The 27,033-nt window shown below is 60.2% G+C and overlaps 3 protein-coding genes across 13 annotated transcripts in view; 1 reads left to right on the top strand and 2 right to left on the bottom strand.

Moving 5' to 3' along the window:
• The first annotated feature begins 642 nt into the window (after positions 1-642).
• Positions 643-4,900, top strand: CALML6 (calmodulin like 6). Its single transcript, XM_063602461.1, has 5 exons — positions 643-3,330; positions 4,036-4,210; positions 4,347-4,491; positions 4,580-4,680; positions 4,753-4,900. The coding sequence occupies exons 1-5, from the start codon at positions 3,328-3,330 to the stop codon at positions 4,797-4,799; spliced, it is 471 nt and encodes a 156-aa protein (XP_063458531.1). The 5' UTR covers positions 643-3,327; the 3' UTR covers positions 4,800-4,900.
• A 296-nt stretch (positions 4,901-5,196) lies between these two features.
• On the bottom strand, positions 5,197-7,507 carry TMEM52 (transmembrane protein 52). Of its 5 annotated transcripts, XM_003807296.6 has the most exons (5): positions 6,782-6,944; positions 6,645-6,688; positions 6,493-6,534; positions 5,853-6,031; positions 5,197-5,762 (listed from the first exon to the last, which is right to left on the bottom strand). In XM_003807296.6, the coding sequence occupies exons 1-5, from the start codon at positions 6,845-6,847 to the stop codon at positions 5,482-5,484; spliced, it is 612 nt and encodes a 203-aa protein (XP_003807344.1). In that variant the 5' UTR covers positions 6,848-6,944; the 3' UTR covers positions 5,197-5,481. The 5 variants fall into 5 exon arrangements, with proteins under 5 accessions (XP_003807344.1, XP_034809293.1, XP_034809302.1 ...); XM_034953402.3 differs by having other exon boundaries at positions 6,493-6,688; positions 6,782-7,491; XM_034953411.3 differs by having other exon boundaries at positions 6,645-6,950.
• Positions 7,508-9,529: 2,022 nt separating this feature from the next.
• The window catches only part of CFAP74 (cilia and flagella associated protein 74), a 93,405-nt gene continuing 75,901 nt past the window's right edge, over positions 9,530-27,033 (bottom strand). The window contains exons 26-39 of one of the 7 annotated variants that reach the window (XM_063602451.1): positions 19,621-19,897; positions 17,113-17,211; positions 15,900-16,039; positions 15,185-15,319; positions 14,943-15,052; positions 14,748-14,803; positions 14,519-14,638; positions 14,075-14,230; positions 12,247-12,376; positions 11,360-11,514; positions 10,952-11,084; positions 10,570-10,730; positions 10,174-10,308; positions 9,530-9,969 (exon numbers count right to left, since the gene is read on the bottom strand). In XM_063602451.1, coding sequence (XP_063458521.1) covers positions 9,934-9,969; positions 10,174-10,308; positions 10,570-10,730; positions 10,952-11,084; positions 11,360-11,514; positions 12,247-12,376; positions 14,075-14,230; positions 14,519-14,638; positions 14,748-14,803; positions 14,943-15,052; positions 15,185-15,319; positions 15,900-16,039; positions 17,113-17,211; positions 19,621-19,897 — 1,843 coding nt within the window. In that variant the 3' untranslated portion in view covers positions 9,530-9,933. Of the gene's footprint in view, positions 9,974-10,173; positions 10,309-10,569; positions 10,731-10,951; positions 11,085-11,359; positions 11,515-12,246; positions 12,377-14,074; positions 14,231-14,518; positions 14,639-14,747; positions 14,804-14,942; positions 15,320-15,899; positions 16,040-17,112; positions 17,212-19,620; positions 19,898-27,033 lie in introns of all 7 variants that reach the window. The other 6 variants (XM_014343963.4, XM_055099229.2, XM_063602440.1 and 3 more) reach the window with 6 other exon arrangements.

Below are 27,033 nucleotides of genomic sequence, written 5' to 3'. Positions count from 1 at the left end.
AGTGCTGGGATTACAGGCATGAGCCACCATGCCCGGCCTACTGATTTAAATACCAATCACATCTATGAAACACCTTCATGCCCGCCCATATTCATTGCAGCAGCAGTTCCAACAGCCAAGAGGTGGGAGCACCTAAGTGTTCATCAGCAGATGGTGGATAAACCGAGTGTGGTCCATCCCGAGAATAACATTTTACTCAGCCTTAAAAAAGACGCCTATTCCAGGCTGAGTGCGGTGGCTCATGCCTGTAATCTCAGCACTTCGTGAGGCCCAGGTGGACGGATGACAAGGTAAGGAGATCGAGACGATCCTGGCTAACACGGTGAAACCCCGTCTCTAGTAAAAGTATAAAAAATTAGCCGGACTTGGTGGCGGGTGCCTGTAGTCCCAGCTACTCGGGGAGGCTGAGGCAAGAGAATTGCTTGACCTGGGAGGCAGAGGTTGCAGTGAGCTGAGATCGCGCCACTGCACTCCAGCCTGGAGATAGAGCGAGACTCCGCCTCAAAAAAAAAAAAAAAAAAGTCGAATTCTTTTTTTTTTTTTTTGGAGATGGAGTCTCACTCTGTCACCCGGGCTGGGGTGCAGTGGCGCAATCTCAGCTCACTGCATCCTCCACCTCCCAGGTTCAAGCAATTCTCTGCCTCAGCCTCCTGAGTAGCTGGGATTACAGGCACCTGCCAGCACGCCTGGCTAATTTTTTTATTTTTTAATTTTTTTAGTAGAAACAGGGTGTAACCATCTTGGCCAGGCTGGTCTTGAACTCCTGACCTTGTGATCCACCCACCTCGGCCTCCCAAAGTGCTGGGATTACAGGCGTGAGCCACCACACCCGGCCCCCGGAGTCGAATTCTTAAAAACAGAAAGTAGAATAGTGATTGCCATAGGCTGGGGGGTGGGGGGTGGTGGAAGAGGGCAGATGCTGTTTAATGGGTGCGGGGGTCCGTTTTGCAAGGTGAAAGGTTCTAGAGATCTGCTGCATAACTGGGTACGGCCATGAACACAACTGCACTTGCACCTGAACGTGGCTGAGGCAGCATTCTAATTGTTACAGGGTTTTTCTCTTTTTCTGTTTTCTTTTCTTTTCTTTTTTCTTTGAGATGGAGTCTCGCTCTGTTGCCCAGGCTGGAGTGCAGTGGCGCAATCTCACCTCACTGCAAGGTCTGCCTCCTGGGTTCACGCCATTCTCCTGTCTCAGCCTCCGGAGAAGCTGGGACTACAGGCGTCTAACACCACGCCTGGCTAATTTTTTTGTATTTTTTTTTAGTACAGTCGGGGTTTCACTGTGTTAGCCAGGATGGTCTCGATCTCCTGACCTCGTGATCTGCCCGCTTCAGCCTCCCAACGTGCTGGGATTACAGGCGTGAGCCACCGTGCCCAGCCTCTTTTTCTGTTTTCTTATGGAGAATAGCCCTTCGGTGATCAGAAGAGACACAAGAAGGAAAATAAAGATTGGATGAGTCTCAGGTCCTAGAGATACGGGGTATGTCCAAAGGCCACACAGAGGCTGGTCAGCACGAGGAGAGAGGGTTAGAGGGCGAGGACCTGTTCTGCTGCTTGTACTGGGTCTTGGATATGGGTAGAAGCCTAGATGGAGAGGAGAGGGGTTGATGGTGGTTGTGGCCATGTTGCCCCTTCCTACGGGCGGGGCGGGGGGTGTGCCCTCTGCTTTAAGCTGGGCTCCAGGGGTCACAGCTTTGAGTTTCACTCGTAAGCCCATCAGGATGTCTGGAACCTTCAGGGCTGCGGCCCAGGAATGTCAAACGCTGGGAGCCTGGGAACGGAGGAGGCAGAGCCTGCTGTCCACTGGCTGTGAGAGTTGTTGGGGGGGGGACTTGTCCAGGGCCACGAGGCCAGTGCAGTTCTCTGTGTCTCTGTACCCAGCTGGCCTGTACCTGGAGACCCTGAGCCAGAACCCAGGATGGGCCCTGGCCTGGGTGCTGCGGCTCCCCCCATTCTGTGCCCCTGGGGGAAGGTGCTCAGTGCGTGAATTGTTTCCTGCCCCAGCCCAGGGGAAAGCTGAGGCCAGGGAGCAGCCAGGATGAAGGTCAGGGCCTCCCTTGGCCCCACCAGACCTTGGCCCCACCAGACCCAGGGCCGCTTCCCTCCAGCCCCGGCTCCCATTTGGCTGGAGGTGCCCTGGGCTGTTGGCCTGCCCTCGTCAGCGTCAATCTTGCAGTCTCAGCAGCTGGCCTGGGTTTCAGCGGGAGGCATCCTGTAGCTGCAGGTTTTCTGGCAGGCAGAGGGTTGGGCTGGCGGGGGACACTGAGTGCCCCACCTGCTCAGACTCTTCATGCCATCAAGGGGCCAGTCGGGGGGCAGGTGTGAGTGTGACCCTGAGGGCCCTGACCTGCCACTGCAATCCTCACACTCTTGCCTGGGTGGGGCAGGGAGGAGCTGGACCCTGGCTTTAGGAGTCTGGTGGGTAATTAGACCCAGACAGGGAGGGCTCAGTGCGGGTCTGAGGAGGGAACACACGTGTGCAGGCGTGTGCTCCACGGTGGCATGTTGATACTGACCAGCCTGGGCACCAGGCCCCCTCGGGAGCCAGCTTTCCTGTTCTGAGTGGAAGGGAGATCAGGTTTCCCTGAGAAACCCCAAAATAGCCCCCAACTGTGCCTGGCTTCCAGCGGGCAGCCCAGCCCCCGGGCCCTGTTTTGCTCCCTTTCCCCCTTCACCCCCAGCCCATGTCCTGCTGTCTCCTCCCTGAATGGTGGACCCTCAGCCCCTCCTGTACAAGGTGGTCAAGCGGTGCCTCATGCATTTGTTCATTCGACCTGTCGTGAGAGTTTGTGACATGCTGGCACGGGGCCAATGTTGAGTCCACCAGGATGGGAGGGTGGCCAGGCTCTGAGCCACTGAGCACCAGCTGGCCAGGATGGGTCTTCAACAAGAAATCTCACTGGTAAGTGATGACAGCATGGGACCAGGGTCCCATGAAGACCTGCTGGAGGGCCGCACCTCTGGGAAGGTAGACTTGGAGCTTGGTCCAGTGAAGAGGGAACAGCACGGGGAACAGCGTGTGTGAGGGTCCCGCCATGTCTCAGCCCTTTCCTGGCCCCTGCACTTAGCCGTCGGTGCCCATCTTCAGGGTCAGGGGAAGCCCAGGCCAAAGCGGGCCGGGAAGGGGCCCTGTGGATAAGGCCGAGAGCCTGTCCCAAAATAGGGCCGGCAGCATTTCCCACCCATAAAAGGCTCTTGGAATCTGGACCCCGGGGACCCCAGGCAGCCAGGCCCAGCTAAAACTCAGCTGCCACCACTGCCCCAGCACTCTGCCCACAGCAGCCCTGGTGCCACCACCCTGCAGAATCCTGTCAGACAACCACTGACATGGTAAGGCTGCTCTCTGTGCACGATGGAGTCTCTGGTGGGCTGGCTGGGTAGGTTGAGCTGGAACCTGGAGGTGCGATGACCTGCCAGGGAGCCTGGACAGGAAGGGGCTGAGGTAGAAGAGGGGGCCAAGCCCTGCTGCCACCAACACGGCCCTTGTTCCGGGGCCAGGGTGGAGCAGCCCTTTCTGGAAGCTGGCTCCCAGATGGGCAGCAGCAGTGGTGGCAGGCAGGTGTGGCCCGGTGCTGGACTCTCCCTCCGGAATGCCACACAGGCTGGAGCCCAGGGTTCTGCTTCCTGGGCTGTATCCCAATCCTGGGCTGGAAGCCTTTCCCGGGCCAGGGCTGGGCTCCTCCCCACCCTGCTCTCGGCTTCCTTCACCTGCCTCACCCGGTGTCCATTGCCAGGCTCCAGGGCCGCGGCCTGGCCCGCCTGGCCCTGCAGCTGCTGCTGTTCTCTCGCACGCTGGCTCCTGCCTGTCTGGCCCTTGCCCCTGTTAGCTGCCTGGCAGAGCCCTGCTGGCCCTGCAAACCCCTGGCATGTGACCCCTTGTCCTGGAAGCCTGCTCTCCACTGGGGGCCTCCTCTCTTACCACTCACCTTGAAAGGCTGCCAATGGAGGAATGGGTGCAGGGGGTACCTCTGACCCTTCCCTGGACACAGGGGCAGAAGGGGCTCCTGGTCAGGCCGGTGCGGGTGTCCCCTGCAGACAGAGCGCCTGTCGGCTGAGCAGATCAAGGAGTACAAGGGAGTCTTTGAGATGTTCGACGAAGAGGGCAACGGGGAGGTGAAGACGGGCGAGCTGGAGCGGCTCATGAGCCTGCTGGGCATCAACCCCACCAAGAGTGAGCTGGCCTCAATGGCCAAGGACGTGGACAGAGACAGTGAGCTCATGGCTGGAGTGGGGTGGGCAGCCTCGGGGGGGCCCTGGGTCAAGTCTCAGTGCCTATGGGGGGAAGAGGCAAAGCCCATGGGGAGTGCTGTGCCCCGTCCCTGGAGCCCCAGCTGTGCCCCTTGCAGACAAAGGGTTCTTCAACTGCGATGGTTTCCTGGCACTAATGGGAGTTTACCATGAGAAGGCCCAGAACCAGGAGAGCGAGCTGAGGGCGGCATTCCGTGTCTTCGACAAAGAGGGCAAGGGCTACATTGACTGGAACACACTCAAGTAGGGCCCGGGTGGGGGGTGGGTGGGGGGCGGGTGGTGGGCGGGCACGGGCAGGGCCGATGGAGTGGCTCAGCGCCAGGCCCCGTAGGTACGTGCTAATGAATGCAGGGGAGCCCCTCAACGAGGTGGAGGCGGAGCAGATGATGAAGGAGGCCGACAAGGATGGGGACGGGACCATCGACTATGAGGGTGAGTGGCCTGGAGCCCTGGGAGCCGTTGGCTGGGCCGGGGCAAGCTGCTGACCTGCCCCTCTGTTCCCAGAGTTTGTGGCCATGATGACGGGGGAGTCCTTCAAGCTGATCCAGTAGGTGCAGCTGCCGCAGCCGGGGGAGGCCTGCCCGGGAAGGCTGCTGCCCCTGCCCCCTGGCCCCCACTCCCCCGGCTCCGTGTAAAATAAATGTTCCAGCCCGACCTGTGTGTGCCTCACTGTCCCAGCCTGGGTTGGGGGGCAACAGGCAAAGGCATGGGGCTGGAGAAGGAAAAGAGTTTTCCTGGCCCAGCCACAGAAACACAGCCCCAGTCATTTCTGCCATGACACCTGACACCACCCATTGCCCAGCTCAGGGCTAGGAATGCCAGCCTGAAACCTGGACTGGGTACAGGCCGGGGACCACATGCTCGCCCTGCCTGCTTGCACTGGGGGTTGGCTGCCCGAGGGTTCCTCCCAGAGCCCTGGAGTCCCAGAGTCCTTCCCACATAGGCAGAGACCACTTAAATACAAACTTTATTCTCTCTCCAAGAAGATGCAGACGTCACAGGTGGCCCTGAGCTCCCACCCGAGGCTTAGCCCTCTTCCAGGCTGAGGGCCTGCTGGGGCTGGGCCAGGGGCTGAGGCTGAAAGCAGCAGCCTGCCTAGGGGGTGACGCCATGGGGCCGGTGTAACATGGCACCGAGGCTGGGGCCACAGCAATGTGTGGGATGGTGGGGTGGGCTGGGGCCCTTGGCTCCAAGCGTTCGTTCTCCAAGCTCTGGTCCGTTCTCCTGCCTCCTTCAAGGGGCACCAGGGCTACAAGGTGGTAGTTGAGTATTGGGGCCCGACTCCTGGGGCACTGGAGTGGTCTCTAGGCCCGAGGCCCCAAGGAGAGGACTGGGTTTCTGGGAGAGTGCTGGTCCTTCCTCTCTGGGCTTGGCCATCTTGACAGCTTCATCGTAGGAGGGTGGAGGCTCCGGGGTGTACAGGCTGTAGGCAGGAGGAGCCATGGAGTCCAGGTCCAGCTCCCCAAAGGGCAGGGGCAACCGCATGCCCAGTGGGTACTGCACGGAGCTGTAGGCTGCAGGGAACCAGAGTGGGTTCGTGGAGGCGGGCTTGGCATTTACCCCCGCCATCTCCACCCCCAACTGGCGGGCCCCTAGGCACTCACAGGTCACAGTGCTGTGTACAGGGCTGTCGCTGTCCATAGGGATGACTGCCACGTCGCAGGGCTGCCGTGCTGGTGGCAGATGTGGCTGGGCCTGTGCCTGCTTCCGGAGGCAGCAGAACCGGACACAACCAGCTGTGACACCACACAGCAGAAGCAGGAGGACCGCCAGCAGGATGAGCCTAGGAGAGCAAGGCTCTACCACTGGACTGACCCTCGGCCACCGGGCACCTGCACCCTGGGGAATGTCGTGGCACAACCACCGAAGACAGGTTAACAGGATAAAAAGCAGACAATGTCTCTCCATGTCGGAGACCGCCGTGGCCAGAGCCTGGCCTCGGGCTGCTGGGCCTGCCCTGGCTGTCTCTCCCGGGCTGGCCAGGGGTGGCCTTGGGCTCACTCCCAGCACTCGCTGTCCTCAGCGACTGCCCCACTGCTGAGCGGGATCGTAGGGGACTCCCGCGGAGGCCAGGCGGGAGAGGTGGGAGGGAAGGTCCTGCTTGCTCGAGGTCAGTTCCCGCCAGCGGCCGGGACTGGACGACAGCGGAGGCGGCCTGGTGAGGTAAGGGCCTGGCGGGCCTGGCCCCGGTGACCCCCGCCCCAGAACCGTCGGACGCACGGCTCCGCCGCGGCCTCCACTTACCCCACGTGCCACAGGCTGCTCCAGCGGGCCTGGGGCGGGCACCTGTGGGGACGGCGGCACCTGGAGCAGGCGGGGCATGGGACGGCCGACCTCGCCGCCCGTGCCTCCCCATAGGGCGGGGCCAGGCCCCGGCTCCCTCCCCCACGACTTACTGGTCCGAGGGGTCGCAGCTGCCGTCCGCGAAGCCCAGCGCCACCTGTGGGGACAAGGGTGAGCCCGGGAGGGGCGTGGTCCGAGCACGGACCCGCCCCGCGGTGGCCGAACCGAGAGAGAACGCCGCCCGACCCACCTGCGGCAGCGGCAGGAGCGGCAGCAGCAGCCGGAGTCCGCCGGCGGCCAGCGGACCCCGGGCCATGCTCTGCGGAGGTTGGAGCAAAGCCCGGCGGCGCGGCTTTATGGGGCCCCGCCCACCACAGGACACACCCACCACATGACACGCCCACAGAACGCCCGCTCAGAGTAAACCCCGCCCACCGGGCCCCGCTGGCCGCAGGCCCCGCCCACAGGCGCACACGCCTACTGGACGCCCCACGCAGGGTAAACCCCGCCCTCCGGGCACCGCCCAGAGCAAACCGCGTTCGTCGCAAGCCTCGCCCACAGGACGCCTCACGCAGCATCAACCCCGCCCACTGGGCCCCGCCCAGTGCAAGCCTCGTTCGCCGCAGGCCCCGCCCACAGGAGCCCTCGCCCACGAGACGCCCCCATTCGCTGGGCCTCCACTCAATGCAAACCCCGCCCACTGGCCCCATGCCCAACGTAAGCCTCGCCCACCATACCCTGCTCAGCGCCCCCTCCCACTGGGCCACGCCCAACGTGTTCAGAGGGCTTGTCCGCCGCAAGCCCTACCCCGCAGCTCCACCTGGCCCAGACTCGTGAGGCGACGGTGGGTCTCGTCCTCAGCCCGGGCACGGCGCCTTAACCTCGGCCGAGCGCGGCCTGCTCTGCCGCTGGTCTGGGCGCGGCCCGGGGACCCTCGGGAGCTGGCCTGGAAAGTCGTGGGTGCCTTGGGTGTGGTCCCTCGGGTCCAGTCTCGCAGGCGGGCTCCAGGTGGACTGTAGGGTAACGCCACCAAGATGCTGGGCATCCCGAACTTGGTGTTTGGACACTTGATTGTGGACCTGCGCTGCAGGCGCTGTCTGGGGGCTGGCCCAGGGGGCTGGAGCCTGGCCCTGGCTCTGGGCTGTTGAGGCGCTGGGTGCAGACCACTTTCCCAAAGCACTTGGCCTTGGGGGCCATTTCCCACCTGGGGAATGTGACCTCCATTCCCGAGGGCCACAGGGAGCCCAGCGCCCTTCCCTCAGCCTGCAATGTCTGCTGCTCCCTGTGCAGGGGCAGGCCGGGGGCCATTTCTTCCAGGGGGACCCCAGACCCTTATCCCTCTGCCACCAGGCCAGGGGCCCTGTTAGGCTCTTGGTGCCCTCTGCTCTCCGTGGGACCAGCAGCACACCGTCTGTCTGGTGGTCAGGCTAAGGGAGGTGGTCAGCACAGCAAGGGGCAGGGTCCATCTTACTGCAGGAGGGGCACGCACCCCTTGCTCAGAACTGTTCCACATGTGGGCGCTGCTCAGTGTCCCCCACCCCTACAACAAGGGCAGTGACCCTGGAGGGCAGGGCCTCCTCTGCGTGGCTCTTCTGCCCATACCTGCCCCTTCACTGCATCACTCCTTCCACTGTTGGGCTCTGCCTGAAGTTGCCTTTCACCTCCCAAGGCCTGTGCCACGGTCCTCAAGGGCCCTTCCTGCCTGCCCAGCTCCCCCAGCCCCTGGCCCTTCTTCCTGCCACGTTGACTGCACTGGTCGTGGAGGCCCAGCACGGGAGTGGGAATGGGAGTGCATGTGCACAGCACAGCCTGAGGCCACAGCCCCGAGTTCCGGAAGGTGTGGGCACGGCCCCCACGCGGGAGCTGGGCAGGCCTCGCCACTCAGTACCAGAGGCCTGCCAGCAGGAGAGTCGGGTCAGGGTTTAGAAGAGAGGGGCCTATTCAGGAAACATTGCCATCTGGTAGCACCTCCTCCTGCGGCCGGGGCCTGGCCTGGACCTGGCGGAACCTGCCTTCCCCTCCCATCTGGTGTGGCGCAAGCTTGAGCCATGGTGGGTCGGCCGCAGGAAGGGCAGCAAGGGACCCATTGGACAGAAATCCTGCAAAACGCCACTGCGGGGTCAATGTCACTGGCTTGAAGTTTGGGGCAATGGCAAGTTCCTAGGCACTGTGGGCCCTGGGGGGCTGGGGGTGAGGGCAGGCAGCTCAAGACCGGCGTCCCTGAGGCCTGTGCCCAGGAAAGCTCCCAGAAGCACCATCTGCTCCCCCGACCCGGCCAGGGAAGGCTGCGTACAGTCTGCCGGTGGCTGCTGGTTGGGGTGGCACAGTGGGTGTGCTGCACTGTGACAGGAGGGCCAGGCTGGGTGGGCTCTGTGGGGACAGTGTCCAACAAGCCAGACTCCAGAGGGCAGGGTTGGGGTGCAGGCACCACTCTGAGCTTCAGGAGCATCTCACGGGCTGCGAGGGGTCTTCTCTGTTGAAGGGTGGGTCAGAGCCCAGAAAGCCGAGCCCAGACTTATCTCAGACAAATAGAGACTTCAGTGCAGGAGCTGGGCCTCACCTGGCCCCTGCTGGGCGGAGGGGAGGGCATGAGTAGGCTGGGGGGTCCCCACCGTCTGCTCACCTTTGCTTGGGGACATCCGGGGTCCTGGAACTTGGGAAAAGTCTGGAGGTTCCCGGGGCCTGCCCTGGGCTTTGCAGCCCTGCCCTCCCCACCACCCAGGCCCCTCGGTTCTGGGTCAGCCTCAGCTCTAGCTGTACCCCGGCCCTCTGGGCTGCCTGCTGCTGCTCAGGGCGCCAGGCTTGGGGGCTCTCCTTGAATTTGGGTCAGGGTGGCCTCCCCACAGGTGTCCTGCAGGATGGCCCCACTCTAGGAGGCCCTTGCCAGGCAAAGCGGGTTTCATGGCTGTGAGGGGAGGGGCTGCTTCCCCAGGGCTCTGTCCCCACCTCCCATTCTGTGCTCACCCCAGGGAATAACCTGCTGTCACCCACACTGCAGGCTGCACGTATTGGCCTACAAAAAATTTATTGACAGGCTGTGGAGGGCTCTCCTGGGGGCTGGGGGCTCTGAGGGGGTCTGGCTAGGATGGCTGCGGGCTGGCCTGGCCTTCTCGCTGCTTCTGAGTCTGGGGTCTCAGGAGGGGTGCTCTTGGATGTCCCTGGGCTTGCGGGGTCCAGGGCAGCAGGAAGTGGCCGTGGCGCCATGTGGAGGGCGGCCTATTGGAATCTGCCTGGCAGAGGATGGCCAGGTCCCAGGCTCTAGGGTAGTATGACCTGGCCCTCAGCCTGGGGAGGACTTTGAGGGTGGGCAGGAGGGCCCGAGGGTGCTCTGTGCAGAGGCTTAGGGGCCGGTCAACACCTGGGCTACAAAGATGACCTTGTAGGTCTCCTTCACATCCCCCCTTAGCTGCAGCAGGGCCGACACCATGAGTGGGTGGTCTGGCTGGAACAGGAGGGGAGGGGAGAAGAGGCCTTCAGCCAGTGGGCACCCAGAGGAGATCTGCTGTCTTCCCACTGCCCTGCCCACCTGACTCCCCTGGGTCCTCCACGGCCACCTCCTCCCCTGGGACTGGGCAGGGGTGTCAGCCCACCCAACTTTTGGCGTTCCCAGGGCTCCCTGGCCTGGAGCCCAAAGGCACCTACATCAAAGTCCGTAGGTGGCACCCAGGAGATGCTGATGGTCTTCGTCTGGCCGCGCTCCACGGAGCCCCTGGAGGGCTCAATGGAGAAACCCTTGTGCTGCAGGGATGCGACGCTGTCTATGCTGAACTCAACGGTCTGTGGGGTATGGGGCTCCTGTAGGCTGGCGACCAGGCACCACTCCCAGAAGCAGTGGGACTAGGGGTGAGGGTGCCCAGCTCCACTCACCCTCCCAGCTCTGACCAGGCTGCCCACCCCACAGCTGCCACAGGAAGTCCGAGAAAAGCCCGGCTGTCGGGACAAGCCCAGTGAGGGGCAAGGCCAGGAGGGTCAGGGCTGCCCAGGGCAGGGGAGGCCGAGGGGGCTGCCTGGTGTCCCCAGGGGCAGTGCTGTGGGCACCTTCTTTGGAGATGGCTGGGTGGTCCGGATACAGCCCACCTGCAGCTCTCGGGTGGCAGGTGGGGCTGGCGTGTCTGTGTCAAACTGGATGTAGTCCAGGGTCACCAGGATGGGCCTCAGCTCCTCAGCTTCTGGAGAGAGAGGGCCTGGCCGGGAGCTGGCTGGAGGGGTGTGGCCAGGGGAGCTGTTCAGGGTCAGACTGAGGCATGGGGTGAGGCTGCAGCTGGACTCCTGAACTCTGGGTAGCAGTGGCTGTCCTGCTTGGCTCTGGGGTAGAAGACTGGGAATCCCTGCCCTGCTCCGCTGGGTCTCGGGGCCCCCATCCACGGGACAGGGGCACTGGGAGGCCCCGTGTCTGTTCCCTCCCTGGGGAGGGGCTCACCCTCTCTGTGCCTGGGGTCAAATACAGGGATCGCTGTCAGAGACTCCACGGGCACGTCCAGGGGGTCGCCGCCCTCCACGAACATCATGTGCTGACAGGCGGCACCCTTCAGCAGGATCTGGTGGGAGATTTTCTGGGGACAAGAAGTGGAGTGGCCTTGTCCCCGAAGCTCGGCGGCAGGGGTCCTGCTGGTGAGAGCTGGGCTGGCTCAGGGAAGGAAGCAGGGACGGCCTGGGGGCCCCATGGGGCCCTGGACTCTGGTCTTTCCACTGACGGCCCTCAGTGTGGTGCTGAGTCCCCCAGCCATGGTACCCTCAGGGCCTCCAAAGTGGAGCAGTGCAGCCAAAGGCAAGGCCCTGCGTGGGGCCAGGGCCGGGCCGGGCTGAGCTTGCAGAGCCAGAGCCGCACCTTTTCAAAGAGCACCACCTGGAGCCTGTCGGAGAAGTAGAGGCTCTCATGGTCGGGGCTGAAGGTGACAGTGAAGTCTTGTGCCTTCCCGGGGTCCATGACGCCCTTGATGGGGGCCACGCCGAACACGCTCTGACCGTTGAGATTCTGCGTCCCTGCGGGTAGGGTGGGGTGCAGTTTGGCCTTCTCCACCTGCAATCACTGTCTGCCCTCCAAGCCTTGCTGCATAGAGCTCTGCACCCTGCCCGCCCCCTGCAGAGCCCCTGTCCTGCCCGGTCCCCCCAGTGGCCTTGCGCCCCCCACTCCTCCCATGGATCCAAGCGCCCACCCCCCCATCTCACCAACCGCCCCCTCCAGCTCACTGCCCACCCCCCCAGCTCACCGCCCAGCCCCCCCACCTCACCAACTGCCCCCCACCCAGCTCACCGCCAGCGCCCGCCAGCTCACCGACCACCCCCCCAGCTCACAGCCCACCGCCCCATCTCACCAGCTGCCCCCTCCCTGGCACACCGCCCACCCCCCCATCTCACCAACCGCCCCCTCCAGCTCACTGCCCACCCCCCCACCTCACCAACTGCCCCCCACACAGCTCACCGCCCACGCCCGCCAGCTCACCGACCACCCCCCAGCTCACAGCCCACCCCCCCATCTCACCGCCCAGCCCCCCCATCTCACCAGCTGCTCCCTCCCCGGCACACCGCCCACCCCCCCATCTCACCAACCACCCCCCTCCAGCTCACCACCCGCCCCTGCCAGTTCACCGCCCGTAGCCCATCTCATTGCCCAGCCCCCCATCTCACCAACTGTCCCCCTCCAGGCCACTGCCTACTCCCCCAGCTCACCGCCCACCCCCGCAGCTCACCGCCCACCCCCCACCCCCCGCTCACCGACCACCTCCGTCCTCTGGGAGGGCGAGCTGAGGAACTGCGGCAGCTGCTGCTGGCCCCGGCCCCGGGTGCTGGAGAGGCTGTCCAGGTGCATGGAGAACTTGATGGGGAGCAGAGAGTTGTTCTGCAGCTGCAGAGAGCAGGCCGCGGTCACTGCCCGCCAGCCCCTGCCTGGCCGCCCCCTTCCTGTCGTCGGTGCCCAGGACTTGGCTGCTGCTATGAGGCCACACCCAGGTGGGGACCCGGGTGGCCTGATGACGCCAGCACACATGGCGGTTTATTGAGCTGTGTGCCAACATCCCTTCTTCCAGCCTCTCATCAGCCTTTGCTAGGCTGGGGCTCGGCTTCCCTGCCTAGGGTGCGTGGACAGCTCTGGGGTGTCACCTGTCCTCCAGGGCGCCTGAGTCTCGCTCAGGCCCAGCTTAGCTGAACCCATGTCCCCACCTGTGTCCTCCCTGCCCTCACCCCCTCTCCTTAGAGCACCCTTTCCCCATGCAACGCCCGTCTCGGGCTCTGCCTCCAGCACCCGCCCTGAGCCAGGCGGAGAAGCAGGTGTCCCTCCCGGACCCACGCTCGTGCGAAGGCATGAGGGCACACGCTGGTGCGAAGGCATGAGGGCACACAGGGCAGTGCGAAGGCATGAGGGCACACGCTGGTGCGAAGGCATGAGGGCACACGCTGGTGTGAAGGCATGAGGGCACACGCTGGTGCGAAGGCATGAGGGCACATGGGGCAGTGTGAGGCATGAGGGCACACGCTGGTGTGAAGGCATGAGGGCACGCAGGGCAGGGCGAAGGCATGAGGGCACATGGGGCAGCGTGAAGGCATGAGGGCACACGCTGGTGTGAAGGCATGAGGGCACACGCTGGTGTGAAGGCATGAGGGCACGCAGGGCAGGGCGAAGGCATGAGGGCACATGGGGCAGCGTGAAGGCATGAGGGCACACGCTGGTGTGAAGGCATGAGGGCACGCAGGGCAGGGCGAAGGCATGAGGGCACATGGGGCAGCGTGAAGGCATGAGGGCACACGCTGGTGTGAAGGCATGAGGGCACACGCTGGTGTGAAGGCATGAGGGCACACAGGGCAGTGCGAAGGCATGAGGGCACACAGGGCAGTGTGAGGCATGAGGGCACACGCTGGTGTGAAGGCATGAGGGCACGCAGGGCAGGGCGAAGGCATGAGGGCACATGGGGCAGCGTGAAGGCATGAGGGCACATGCTGGTGTGAAGGCATGAGGGCACGCAGGGCAGGGCGAAGGCATGAGGGCACATGGGGCAGCGTGAAGGCATGAGGGCACACGCTGGTGTGAAGGCATGAGGGCACACGCTGGTGCAAAGGCATGAGGGCACACGCTGGTGCGAAGGCATGAGGGCACACGCTGGTGTGAAGGCATGAGAGCACACAGGGCAGTGCGAGGCATGAGGGCACGCAGGGCAGTGCGGCTCACTGCAGAGGGCTGCAAACCCTTGCCCCCAGGTGGCTGAGCTGAGCTCCAAAGGAGTGAGTTCAAGCAGCAGGGCAGGGGGTGGGTGGTGGGTGGGGGGAGCTCTGTGCAGGGGCTGAGGAGGAGGGACAAAGAGCGCCAAGGAGGACAGGGAGGTGGGGAGGACTAGGGGACATCTGCAGCCTCCCCAGAAACAGGCCCCGGGTTCCCTGCAGGAGAGGGCGGCAGAGGCGGCAGCTGTGTAGAGGAGGGTTAGAGGGGGCCACCTGTGTCCCCACGGGCTCTCCGACCCACGGGTCACTTTTGACAGCTGGCCTGAGTCCTGCCTGGTGGAAACCCCTCCTGGGAGGCTGGAGCCAGCACCAGGGCCCACGTGTGCTTCACCTTGAAGCCTGAGGACACAGACTCTCCGGCAATCACATAGCCCATGTTGAGGACGCTGCCTTCAATGGAGCACGTGATCATGGATGCCACGCCAGTGCCCAGGAGGGTGAGGGTGAGCGTGCCTCTCTTGGTGATGATGTCCAGTGTTTCTTGAGCCTAAAGAGACCACATCGCTCAGCCAGGAACAGATGTCTGCTGGAGCCACGAGGGGAGCTCTGCCTCAGGGGCAGTGGGTTCTCAACGCTGGAGTTGAGACAGCGCTGGGGGGCTCTGTCAGCTCCGCTCACTTGGCGGCTGGTGTGAGGGCCTGGGGGCCAGGCTGCTTGCAGACCCAGGCTTAGTCCCAGGCCTGAGCACAGGTGATGCCCACCCCGGCCAGCGCCTTTGTTCTGCAGTGTGGGGAGCCTTGGGCCGCAGTGTGGCCAGGGTGGGCCTGGGACTCACCAGGATGCTCTCGTGGGGAGAGAAGGAAAGCACCAGGACCTGGGTCCCACCCGCACGCAGCAGGCTGGAGTGGTTCAGCAGGACAAAGGGGCCGTTGGGGTTCAGCAGGGAGAAGTCCAGCTGAGGGTCCATGTCAAGGAGGGGATACAGGTGTCTGCAGGCTCTACCACGCCCTCCCCGGTCCCCGCTCCCACCCCGCAGGCCGCCTGAGCTGGGTGGACAAGGATACGGCCAGATCCTCGGGAGAGACGTTCTGGATGGAGATCTTCTTGATACTGCGGTGCCCTGAAATGGGGCAGGGAGCGTCAGGCCCCAGCCCCAGGCCCCAGGGAGCGCCTCTGCCAGGGGTGGGCCGTGGGGCTGGGGGAGGCGTGGGTGTGCCTGGGCACCGGGGTGGAGGTGTGTGCGGGGCTTAGCACCTCACCGACAGCGACGTCGCCGAAGTTAAAGATGGTCTTGCCTTTATGGGACGTCACCACAACAGATGGTGCCACCGTCGGGCACCACAGCTCCAGGTACAGGGTGTTGTGGGGGCTGGGATAGGAAGGGCATGCTGAGGGCAGGGTGGGCGGCCCCCTGCCCGCCCAGGCCCCAGAGTTGGGCAGTAGCAGAGGGACAGCGCGTTTGCGGCTGACCACACCCCATTCTGGCCAGAGTACCCCGCACCTGAAGCTCAGGGGTTCTGACCCCTTCCTGTCTTTGATGTCGCCACTGGCAACAACACAGGGAACTACAAATGTGTCAAACTTCGCCTGGAACGCTCTGAGCAGGGTGGCTCGGGCGGCCTGGTACTCGTCGGAACTAGAAGGAAGTCAGAGGCTTGCGCTCCCGCCTTGCCCCCATCCACCATTGGCCCGGGCCGGACCCCTGCAGCTCTGCCTCAGGGTCCCAGGGTCCCAGGGTCCCAGGCTGTGGCTGTCCCAGTTGTGTCTGACAAACTGGCTTTTCCATCCTTCTCTGGCTCCTGTGGGGGTCTCATCACTCACTTCAGGTCCTCGTCAGCTGGTGGCTGGAGGCTAGGGGTTGGGGCAGGTGCCTTTGGCCCCTGGCTAGAGAGCCATGTTCCTTCCCGGGGCCACAGGCACCCATTAGAGCTTTCCCAGGGCTCATTCTGCACCCGGGGGGCTGGGTGGGGGGTGGTGGCTTTGCTCCCCACCCATGGATTGAGGCTGTGTGCAGGGGTGTCAGGCCTGGGGAAATGGGGTGGGTAGGTCCCAGGAAGGCAGCACCTGGATCCAGCTGTGTCTGAAGGCATCAGTCCTTCCAGCCACATGGGTCATTCCGGGCAATCTGTAGGGAGGGGACTCTCCACAGGGGCCACAGTGGGTCCCACCAGAGGGGCCTGGAGGGAAGCAGGTGGGGCAGCCCCTCCTGGACCCACCTGGGCTTCAGCTCCCGCTTCCGCATCTCCAGGACGTGGGGGACAGAGACTTTGAACAGCTTGTCGCGGTTCTGTGCTCGAAGAACGGAGAATGACAGTCTATGCCGGTCCTTCCTCTGGGGGGCCATATCCTTTCGGAACTGTGGGGGGAGCGACTGGCTGTGGGACTGTGCAGGGCCCTAAACACAGCCAGCTGTGCCCCGTGGCTCCTCTGCGGCCAGTGCGGGAACCGCGGGAGCTGCAGTTGGGATTGAATGTGGGGACGCAAAAGCCGACGGGCGCCCGAGGAAGACAGTAGCCAGTGCGGAGGGGCACACAGACCCCCACAGAGCTGCTCACAGACTGTGGCGTCTGCTTCACCAGAGGATAAACTGAGGCACGAAGGAGTGAGGAGGCGGCCAGAACCGGGGTCCCCACCCTGGTGCCTTCCCCCATCTTCACCGCGGAAGGCCGAAGGCAAGTGCTGCCCCTTGCGTGCACACCCAGGAGGAACCCAGGCCGGGAAAGGCAAACCCTTGGGAGGAAGCCAGGCCGGGAAGGGCAAACCCCTGGGAGGAAGCCAGGCCGGGAAGGGCAAACCCCTGGGAGGAAGCCAGGCCGGGAAGGGCAAACCCCTGGGAGGAAGCCAGGCCGGGAAGGGCAAACCCCTGGGAGGAAGCCAGGCCGGGAAGGGCAAACCCCTGGGAGGAAGCCAGGCCGGGAAGGGCAAACCCCTGGGAGGAAGCCAGGCCGGGAAGGGCAAACCCCTGGGAGGAAGCCAGGCCGGGAAGGGCAAACCCCTGGAAGGAAGCCAGGCCGGGAAGGGTGCATCTGGAGTGTGGCAGGAGCCTCGAGGCCACCTCCAGGGCCGGCACTTGTGGGGCAGATTCTGCAGGACACTCCGTGTTTCAGGTGCGCCTCCCGGGGCCTCCAGGTTGTTGGAGGGGCCCTTAATTGCATCCGCTGCACCCCTGGGTCACAGCCCCTACTGCCCCCACCTCCAGAGCCCACCCTTCCCTGCTCCCGCCTGGCAGTGCCTTCCAGAGAGAAGGGAGGGTCTTGGTGAGCAGGCTTTTTAACCTCAGATACAGCTCGACATGTGCGTTGCTTGGGAAAGGTCTACCCTGTGCTCCCGGCACGCGGCCGGGGCCCCCCAGGACTCGAAGGCGGTGGAGTTTGTTCCTGCAACAGGGCCTTCCCCGACCTACGCCCCTCCTTCCCGGGCCCCACGCACAGATTTGGTCTCCATTTCTTTATTCAGGAGTGGGAGGGCTTCCTGGCGGATCAGCTTCTCGGGCAGCACTGGCCGGAAGGCCACCTGGACCAGGCACCTCTGAGGAGAGACCAGCGTGGGCACAGGGGCTGCCACTTCCCTCCACCCCCCCCGGAGCCCCTGCGGGCACTCTACCGTCCTCTGCCTGTGGACTCCCCTCAAGGTCACCTCCCCCTTGAGATTTCAGCCTGCGTGCCCCTTCAGGAAGCCCCTCCCTGACCTCTGTCCCCCAGGAAGCTGGGCGGGCTGCAGGCGTGAGCACCAAGCCCTCTGGCCATGCAGGGTGGGGGTCCCGTGATTGGAGGTGCTGAGAATAGAGTCCTGGACAGGCCGGGACTGGGTCCCCTGTCCACGGGGCAGCAGTGACAGCTGAGCCTGCCCTTTCCTTGAGTTTGATGGGCGAGTCCCACACCCTAACCTGGTCCCGGCACACACCAGCCTTTCCAAGGAGCTTCCATTTTGGAAATGGCTTCCCACAGAAGGGTCCCTCCATGACAGAGCCCACAGGCAGTGTGCAGTATGGGGTTGGGGGTGACATGGTGTGGGAGGGGGAGAGGGTGGGGGGAGGGGACAGGTCTGGGGAGGCAGGAGAGAGGGTGAGGGGAGGGAGGGGAGATGGTGAGGGGAGGGAGGGAGGGGAGAGGGTGGGGGAGGGAGGGGAGAGGGTAGGGGAGGGAGGGGAAAGGGTAGGGGAGGGAGGGAGAGGAGGGGAGAGGGTAGGGAGGGAGAGGAGGGAAGAAGGGAGGGGGGGCAGGGAGGGGAGAGGAGAGAGGAGGGAGGGGAGAGGGGAGGGAGGGGAGCGGGTAGGGGAGGGAAGGAGGGGAAATGGTATGGGAGGGAGGGAGGGGAGAGGGTAGGGGAGGGAGGGAGAGGAGGGGAAAGGGTAGGGGAGGGAAGGAAGGGAGAGGGTAGGGGAGGTAGGGAGGGAGGGGAGAGGGTAGGGGAGGGGAGAGGGTAGGGGAGGGGAGAGGGTAGGGGAGGGAAGGAGGGGAGAGGGTAGAGGAGAGAGGAGGGGAGAGGGTAGGGGAGGGAGGAAGAGGAGGGGAGAGGGTAGGGAGGGAGAGGAGAGGGGAGGGAGGGAGGGGAGCAGGGGAGAGGGTAGGGAGGGAGGGAGAGGAGAGGGGAGAGAGGGAGAGGAGAGGGGAGGGAGGGAGGGGAGGAGGGGAGAGGGTAGGGAGGGAGGGAGAGGAGGGGAGAGGGTAGGGGAGGGAAGGAGGGGAGAAGGTAGAGGAGGGAGGAGGGGAGAGGGTAGGGGAGGGAGGAAGAGGAGGGGAGAGGGTAGGGAGGGAGGGAGAGGGGAGGGAGGGAGGGGAGGAGGGGAGAGGGTAGGGAGGGAGGGGAGGAGGGGAGAGGGTAGGGAGGGAGGGAGAGGAGAGGGGAGGGAGGGAGGGGAAGAGGGGAGAGGGTAGGGAGGGAGAGGAGGAGGGGAGAGGGGAGGGAGAGGAGAGGGGAGGGAGGGAGGGGAGGAGGGGAGAGGGTAGGGAGGGAGGGAGAGGAGGGGAGAGGGGAGGGGAGGGAAGGAGGGGAGAGGGTAGAGGAGGGAGAAAGGGAGAGGGGAGGGGAGGGAGGAAGAGGAGGGGAGAGGGTATGGAGGGAGGGAGAGGAGAGGGGAGGGAGGGAGGGGAGGAGGGGAGAGGGTAGGGAGGGAGGGAGAGGAGAGGGGAGGGAGGGAGGGGAGGAGGGGAGAGGGTAGGGAGGGAGGGGAGGAAGGGAGAGGGTAGGGAGGGAGAGGAGAGGGGAGGGAGGGGAGGAGGGGAGAGGGTAGGGAGGGAGGGAGAGGAGGGGAGAGGGGAGGGGAGGGAGGGAGTGAGGGTAGGGGAGGGAGGAAGCGAGGGGAGAGAGTAGGGGAGGGAGAGGAGAGCTGCATCTGCAGTAATGTGTGTGGGGGTGAGAACCATCACCGAGTGGCTTTTGCTAAGTTGAATGAAATGCATTTTGAATCACTGCATTCATTGAAATCCCATGTGAGCCAACTGTCCCTCACATGCCCTTCCTCACTTAGGCCTTCGGCAGCCCTCAGGGTCACCCGAAGGCCCTGCCAGGCCCAGAGCTTTCTGCTCTGCAGGAAAGGTAGAGTGCTGGGTGGGAGTGGCCGACACCCTCTGCTCCCAGTCGGCCTGCGAGGTCCACAGGTGCAAGGGACTACGCAGCCTTCCCCAGTCTCAACCTGGGAGCCCTGGATGGGTTCCGGCCAGGCCAGCAGCCTGGGGAGCTCCTGCCTCTCGGGGTCAGGCTGGACCAAGGGCACTGTGACCCCCCCCGATGGGGGTGGCCTTGGGCCCCCATGCACATTGGCCATGGAGCCTTCCTCGGCCCTGCTCAGGTCTGAGGAGGGTCAGGTTCACTCCCGCCCCTATTCTCCGGGTTGAAACCCTGTGGTTAAGGGTGGGCAGAGCCAGACACCCCAGGGGTAAATGCAGGTGGCGTGGAGCTCCTGCTTCCCAGCCTGCGTGTGGGGCCCACACCCACCTTTCCTGGCCACACGGTCCCCACTGAGGGCGAGATGGTGATAGGCGAGTCTGGGGGCAGCAGGAACTCGAAAGACGTGGGCCCCATGGGAGAGGCGTCCTCTGAGCCAATGCGGGGCTTGGAGTGGTTCCGCGAACTCATGCTCAGGTGAGAGTTGATGACGTACACTGTAGCCACGGAGGTGTCGTATAGGGCCGTGGCGGCAAACTTGATCTGGTAGTGGGACAGCTCCAGGGGTGGGTGGACGCCTACAGCCCGGCAAGACAGCTTGAAGCACCTGCAAGCAGCAGCATGGGAGGCCCTCAGTCGTGCAGGGCATCCGTGTCCCTCTGCGGCAGGCTCGGGGGCCGCTGGCTAGAGGACAAGCCCCGGGTGAGGCTCACAGGGACATGCACGTTCCTGCTGCCCAGGGGGTCACTGCGCCGCTGACAAGTTTCGAAAATACAGCGTATCCTTGTGCACATTTGAGGTGGGTGGCTAAAAATTTTAAACCGTATTTATTCATTTATAAATAGAGATGGAGTCTCGCTCTGTTGCCCCAGGCTGGAGTGCAGTGGCACTACGACAGCTCACTGTAGCCTCGAACTCCTGGTTCAAGGGGTCCTCCTGCCTCAGCCTCCCGAGTAGCTGGGACTACAGATGCGTGCCACTGTGTCCTGGGTAGCTAAAAATTTAATCACAAGTTTAGATAGTTGCAAAGGAAGTTGCAAAGGAAATTTCTAGCTTATTTTGTTAAATATTTATTGACGTTTTAAAAACGGATCTTTTTCTCTAAATGGAAGCACAGGTGTCTACGAGGCCTATTATGAGCAAGTTGATTCCTGCCACCATCTATTAAAAAGAGGCCGGGACCTGGTTATTTTAACCATTGGAAACTTCACATTTCATATTTTCCTCAAATGCCTATTTCCACTGTATTTTCCCCATTGATTTTTGTCCTAATTGTATATATTTTATGCTGTAAAGGACAATACTCCTATCACATTTGTCGGTAACAGAAAGTGTTCATTCATATGTTGTAATATTCAAATGAGTATTTTTATGTCCTGTGACCACAGGCTCTAAATGCTTTAAAAAATTCTTTAAAAAGGCTGGCATGGTGGCTCACACCTGTAATCCCAGCACTTTGGGAGGCCGAGGAGGGCGGATCACGAGGTCAGGAGATCGAGACCATCCTGGCTAACACGGTGAAACCCCGTCTCTACTAAAAATACAAAAAAATTAGCCAGGCGTGGTGGTGGGCACCTGTAGTCCCAGCTATTTGGGAGGCTGAGGCAGGAGAATGGCGTGAATCCTGGAGACGGAGCTTGCAGTGAGCTGAGATCGCACCACTGCACTCTAGCCTGGGTGACAGAGCAAGACCCCATCTCAATTAAAAAAAAAAAAAAAAGTTCGGGCACAGTGGCTCACGCCTGTAATCCCAACACTTTAGGAGTCCGAGGCGGGTGGATCACGAGGGCAGGAGATCAAGACCATCCTGGCTAACATGGTGAAACCCCGTCGCTACTAAAAATACAAAAAAATTAGCTGGGTGTGGTGGTGGACGCCTGTAGTCCCAGCTATTTGGGAGGCTGAGGCAGGAGAATGGTGTGAACCCAGGAGGCGGAGCTTGCAGCGAGCCGAGATTGTGCCACTGCACTCCAGCCTGGGTGACAGAGCAAAGACTCTGTCTCTGTCTCAAAAAAAAAAAAAAAAAATTCTTAAAAAAATTGGCTGGGCGCGGTGACTCATGCCTATAATCCCAGCACTTTGGGAGACCGAGGCGGGTGGATTACCTGAGGTCAGGAGTTCAAGACCAGCCTGGCCAACACGGTGAAACCCAATCTCTACTGAAAAAAATGCAAAAATTAGCTGGGCGTGGTGGCCGGTGCCTGTAATCCCAGCTACTTGGGAGGCCGAGGCAGGAGAATTGCTTGAACCTAGGAGGTAGAGGTTGCAGTGAGCTGAGATCGCCCCACTGCACTCCAGTCTGGGTGACAGAGTGAGACTCTCGTCTCAAAAAAAAAAAAAAAAAAAAAACTTAGAAAAATGTAGGCCGGGCGCGGTGGCTCACGCCTGTAATCCCAGCACTTTGGGAGGCTGAGGCGGGCAGATCACAAGGTCAGGAGACCGAGACCATCCTGGCTAACATGGTGAAACCCCGTCTCTACTAAAAATACACAAAAATTAGCCAGGCGTGGTGGTGGGCACCTGTAGTCCCAGCTATTTGGGAGGCTGAGGCAGGAGAATGGCGTGAACCCAGGAGGCGGAGCTTGCAGTGAGCCGAGATCACACCACCGCACTCCAGCCTGGGTGATAGAGCGAGACTCTGTCTCAAAAAAAAAAAAAAAAAGAAAAGAAAAATGTAGTGATGGGGTGTTGCCCAGGCTGGTCTCAAATTCCTGGACTCAAGTGATCCTCCTGTTTCAGCCTCCCAAAGTGCTGGGATTACAGCCGTGGCGCCCAGCACTCACTAAAATTATTTTTGAGTGGAGATATTATTGATTATTATTAGTAGTCAATTTTTTTCTTTCTTTTTTTCTTTTTTTTTTGAGACAGGATCTCGCTCTGTTGCCCAGGCTGGAGAGCAGTGGCATGATCTCAGCTCACTGCAACCTCCGCCTCCCGGGTTCAATGATTCTCCTGCCTCAGCCTCCCAAGTAGCTGGGACTACAGGCACCCACCACCACACCTGGCTAATTTTTTGTATTTTTAGTAGCGATGGTGTTTCACTGTGTTAGCCAGGATGGTCTTGATCTCCTGACCTCGTGATCTGCCCGCCTCGGCCTCCTCAGGTGTTGGGATTACAGGTGTGAGACACTGTGCCCGACCTTTTTTTTTTTTGAGATGGGGTCTTGCTCTGTCACCCAGGCTGGAGTGCAGTGGCGCGATCTCGGCTCACTGCAAGCTCCATCTCCAGGGTTCACGCCATTCTCCTGCCTCAGCCTCCCGAGTAGCTGGGACTATAGGCGCCCGCCACCATGCCCGGCTAATTTTTTTGTATTTTTAGTAGAGACGGGGTTTCAATGTGTTAGGCAGGATGGTCTTGATCTCCTGACCTCGTGATCTGCCCACCTCGGCCTCCCAAAGTGCTGGGATTACATGCGGGAGCCACCGTGCCCGACCTTTTTTTTTTTCTTTTTTGAGATGGAGTCTCGCTCTGTCGCCCAGGCTTAGTGCAGTGGTGCAATCTCGGCTCACTGCAAGCTCTGCCTCCTGGGTTCAAGCGACTCTCCTGCTTCAGGAGAGTAGCTGGGATTACAGGTGTGCACCACCTTACCTGGCTAATTTTTGCATTTTTAGTAGAGACAGGGTTTCACCATATTAGCCAGGCTGGTCTCAAACTCCTGACCTCAGGTGATCTGCCCACCTTGGCCTCCCAAAGTGCTGGGATTACAGGCGTGAGCCACCGCTCCCGGCCCAACTATTCAGGTATTTCTATATTTTTCCTGTGTCAGTTGTGTCTTTTGAGGAATTTGTCCATTTCCTCAAAATTGTCAGGTTTCTTGGTGTAAAGCTGTTCATCATGTTCTCTTCTTATCGTTTTGATATTTGTTAGGGTCTGTAGTGATGTTCCCTTTCGCTCCTGATGTTGATGGTTTGTGTTTTCTCTTTTTATCCTGATTGGTCTTGCTGAGGGTAATGAATTTTATTAAATTGTACAAGAAAGACTTTTAGTTTGTTGTTTTTCTCTGTTGAATATTGCATTTCTATTTCGTTGACTTCCACTTTTACCTTTATTGTGTCTTTTCTTCTACTCTCTTTGGGTTTAATTTCCTGTGTTCTTTTCCTAATTCTTGAAAAGGAAGCTTAGATGGTTGATTTTCACACCCTCTTTTCTAATATCTGCGTTTAGAACTAGAAGCTTCCCACGAGGTGCTGCTCTGACAGCCTGCAGGCCTCAAACCTGATGGGTCCAACATGGAGCCTTTGGTGGTGCCCATGAGGATCAGTCACAAAAATACCCAGGCTGAGGGGAGACAAGCAAAATCCAGACCAGCAGCGGGGGTCTGAGGCCACTGGCATGAGGTCCCGGTCTGCATGGGGCTCTCCTAGTTTCAGCACTCAAAGTCCTGCGGCCTGAGAAGCCCCTCAGTACTGGGTACAGCAGCATGGTGGTCACCCTACATCTGTGCAAGTGTAGAAGTGTGTGTATGTGTGAGTGTTAGGGTATAGGTACACACGTGTGTACGTGTGTTAGGCTGTAGGTACACAGGTGTATACGTGGGTGTTAGGTTGTAGGTACACAGGTGTATACGTGGGTGTTAGGTTGTAGGTACACACGTGTGTACGTGTGTGTTAGGTTGTAGGTACACACGTGTGTACGTGTGTGTTAGGTTGTAGGTACACACGTGTGTATGTGTTAGGTTGTAGGTACACACGTGTGTATGTGTGTGTTGTAGGTACACATGTGTGTACGTATTAGGTTGTAGGTACACAGGTGTGTACATGTTAGGTTGTAGGTACACAGGTGTATACGTGGGTGTTAGGTTGTAGGTACACAGGTGTATACGTGGGTGTTAGGTTGTAGGTACACACGTGTGTACATGGGTGTTAGGTTATAGGTACACACGTGTGTACGTGGGTGTTAGGTTATAGGTACACGTGTGTGTGTTAGGTTGTAGGTACACATGTGTGTACATGTGTTAGGCTGTAGGTACACGTGTGTACGTGGGTGTTAGGTTGTAGGTACACAGGTGTGTACGTGGGTGTTAGGCTGTAGGTACACAGGTGTGTACGTGGGTGTTAGGTTGTAGGTACACACGTGTGTACGTGGGTGTTAGGTTGTAGGTACACACGTGTGTATGTGGGTGTTAGGTTGTAGGTACACGTGTACGTGGGTGTTAGGTTGTAGGTACACACGTGTACGTGGGTGTTACGTTGTAGGTACACAGGTGTGTACGTGGGTGTTAGGCTGTAGGTACACAGGTGTGTACGTGGGTGTTAGGTTGTAGGTACACACGTGTGTACGTGGGTGTTAGGTTGTAGGTACACAGGTGTGTACGTGGGTGTTAGGTTGTAGGTACGTGTGTACGTGGGTGTTAGGTTATAGGTACACACGTGTGTACGTGGGTGTTAGGTTGTAGGTACACACGTGTGTACGTGGGTGTTAGGTTGTAGGTACACACGTGTGTACGTGGGTGTTAGGTTGTAGGTACACACGTGTGTATGTGTGTTAGGTTGTAGGTACACAGGTGTGTACGTGGGTGTTAGGTTGTAGGTATGTGTGTACGTGGGTGTTAGGTTGTAGGTACACAGGTGTGTACGTGGGTGTTAGGTTGTAGGTACACGTGTGTACGTGTGTGTGTTAGGTTATAGGTACACACGTGTGTACATGTGTTAGGTTGTAGGTACACACGTGTACGTGTTAGGTTGTAGGTACACAGGTGTGTACGTGTGTTAGGTTGTAGGTACACAGGTGTGTACGTGGGTGTTAGGTTGTAGGTACACAGGTGTGTACATGGGTTAGGTTGTAGGTACACGTGTGTACGTGGGTGTTAGGCTGTAAGTACACACGTGTGTACGTGGGTGTTAGGTTGTAGGTACACAGGTGTGTGCGCACTAGGTTGTAGGTACACAGGTGTGTACGTGTGTTAGGTTGTAGTACACAGGTGTGTACGTGGGTGTTAGATTGTAGGTACACACGTGTGTACGTGGGTGTTAGGTTGTAGGTACACACGTGTGTACGTGGGTGTTAGGTTGTAGGTACACAGGTGTGTGCGCACTAGGTTGTAGGTACACACGTGTGTACGTGGGTTAGGTTGTAGGTACACAGGTGTGTACGTGGGTGTTAGGTTGTAGGTACACACGTGTGTACGTATTAGGTTGTAGGTACACAGGTGTGTACGTGGGTGTTAGGTTGTAGGTACACACGTGTGTACGTATTAGGTTGTAGGTACACAGGTGTGTACGTGTTAGGTTGTAGGTACACAGGTGTGTACGTGTGTTAGGTTGTAGGTACACAGGTGTGTACGTGGGTGTTAGGTTGTAGGTACACAGGTGTGTACGTGGGTGTTAGGTTGTAGGTACACAGGTGTGTGCGCACTAGGTTGTAGGTACACACGTGTGTACCTGTGTTAGGTTGTAGGTACACAGGTGTGTACGTGTGTGTGTTAGCTTATAGGTACACGGGTGTGTAATGAAAGTGTGACCCCTGGCATTCCTGACAGTGACGGGCTCTGGGGAGGGAGGGAGAAGAAAGCCAACTCCGACTTGAGGGAGAACGTTTGTTTCCGTAACAACAAAGAGAAATCAGAGGCAAGTAGGATAAAAGTCTAAGATCTGTATTTTGGGTGGAGGGTACATGACGTTGGCTGAGTTTGTGGGTTATCTGAAAATGGAAGGGAAGAAGAGAGCAGAGGACGCAGAGCTAAGAAAGTTGGGACCTTTTTTTTTTCAGCACTACACACACACACACACACACACACACACACACACACACACAAACTGCAGGGGGCTCTGGAGCCATGGAGTTAGAAAAGCTCTCTGAGAGGCCAGGTGTAGTGGCTCATGCCTGTAATCCCAGCACTTTGGGAGGCTGAGGCGGGCAGATCACCTGAGGTCAGGAGTTTGAAACCAGCCTGACCAACGTGGAGAAACCCTGTCACTACTAAAAATACAAAATTATCTGGGCGTGGTGGCGCATGCCTGTAATCCCAGCTACTCAGGAGGCTGAGGCAGGAGAATCGCTTGAACCTGGGAGGAGGAGGTTGTGGTGAGCCGAGATTGCGCCATTGCACTCCAGCCTGGGCAACAAGAGCGATGCTCCGTCTCAAAAAAAAAGAAAAGAAAAGCTCTCTGATCTGAGGCCGGGTGCGGTGGCTCACATCTGTAATCCCAGCACTTTGGGAGGCTGAGGCGGGTGGACCACAAGGTCAAGAGATCGAGACCATCCCGTCTAACATGGTGAAACCCTGTCTCTACTAAAAATACAAAAATTAGCTGGGCGTGGTGGTGCACACCTATAGTCCCAGCTACTCGGGAGGCTGAGGCAGGAGAATTGCTTGAACCTGGGAAGCGAAGGTTGCAGTGAGCCGAGATCATGCCACTGCACTCCAGCCTGGCGAGAGAGCGAGAGTCCATCTCAAGAAAAATAAGAAAAAAAAATAATAAAAAATAAAAGCTCTCCGAACTGGGCTCCCTTCTGAGAGTGAGGAGGAGAGCCGGGCACAGTGGCTCACGCCTGTCATCCCAGGACGTTGGAAGGCTGAAGCGGGAGGATCGCTTGAGGCTATGAATTCAAGACCAGCTTGGGCAACATAGTGAGACCCCATCTCTACAAAAAATATAAAAGTTAGCCAGGCATGGTGGCGTGTTCCTGTAGTCCTAGCCACACTCAGGAGGCTGAGGTGGGAGGATCGCTTGAACACGGGAGGTGGAGGCTGCAGTGAGCCGTGATTGCACCCCTTGCATTCAAGCCTGGGTGACAGAGCA

The sequence above is a fragment of the Pan paniscus genome, chromosome 1 (genome assembly GCF_029289425.2).
Source record: "Pan paniscus chromosome 1, NHGRI_mPanPan1-v2.0_pri, whole genome shotgun sequence".
NCBI classification, from domain to species: Eukaryota; Metazoa; Chordata; class Mammalia; order Primates; family Hominidae; genus Pan; species Pan paniscus.
The sequence above is the reverse complement of the archived record's forward strand: the minus strand, read 5'-3'. Positions and strand labels throughout refer to the sequence as shown.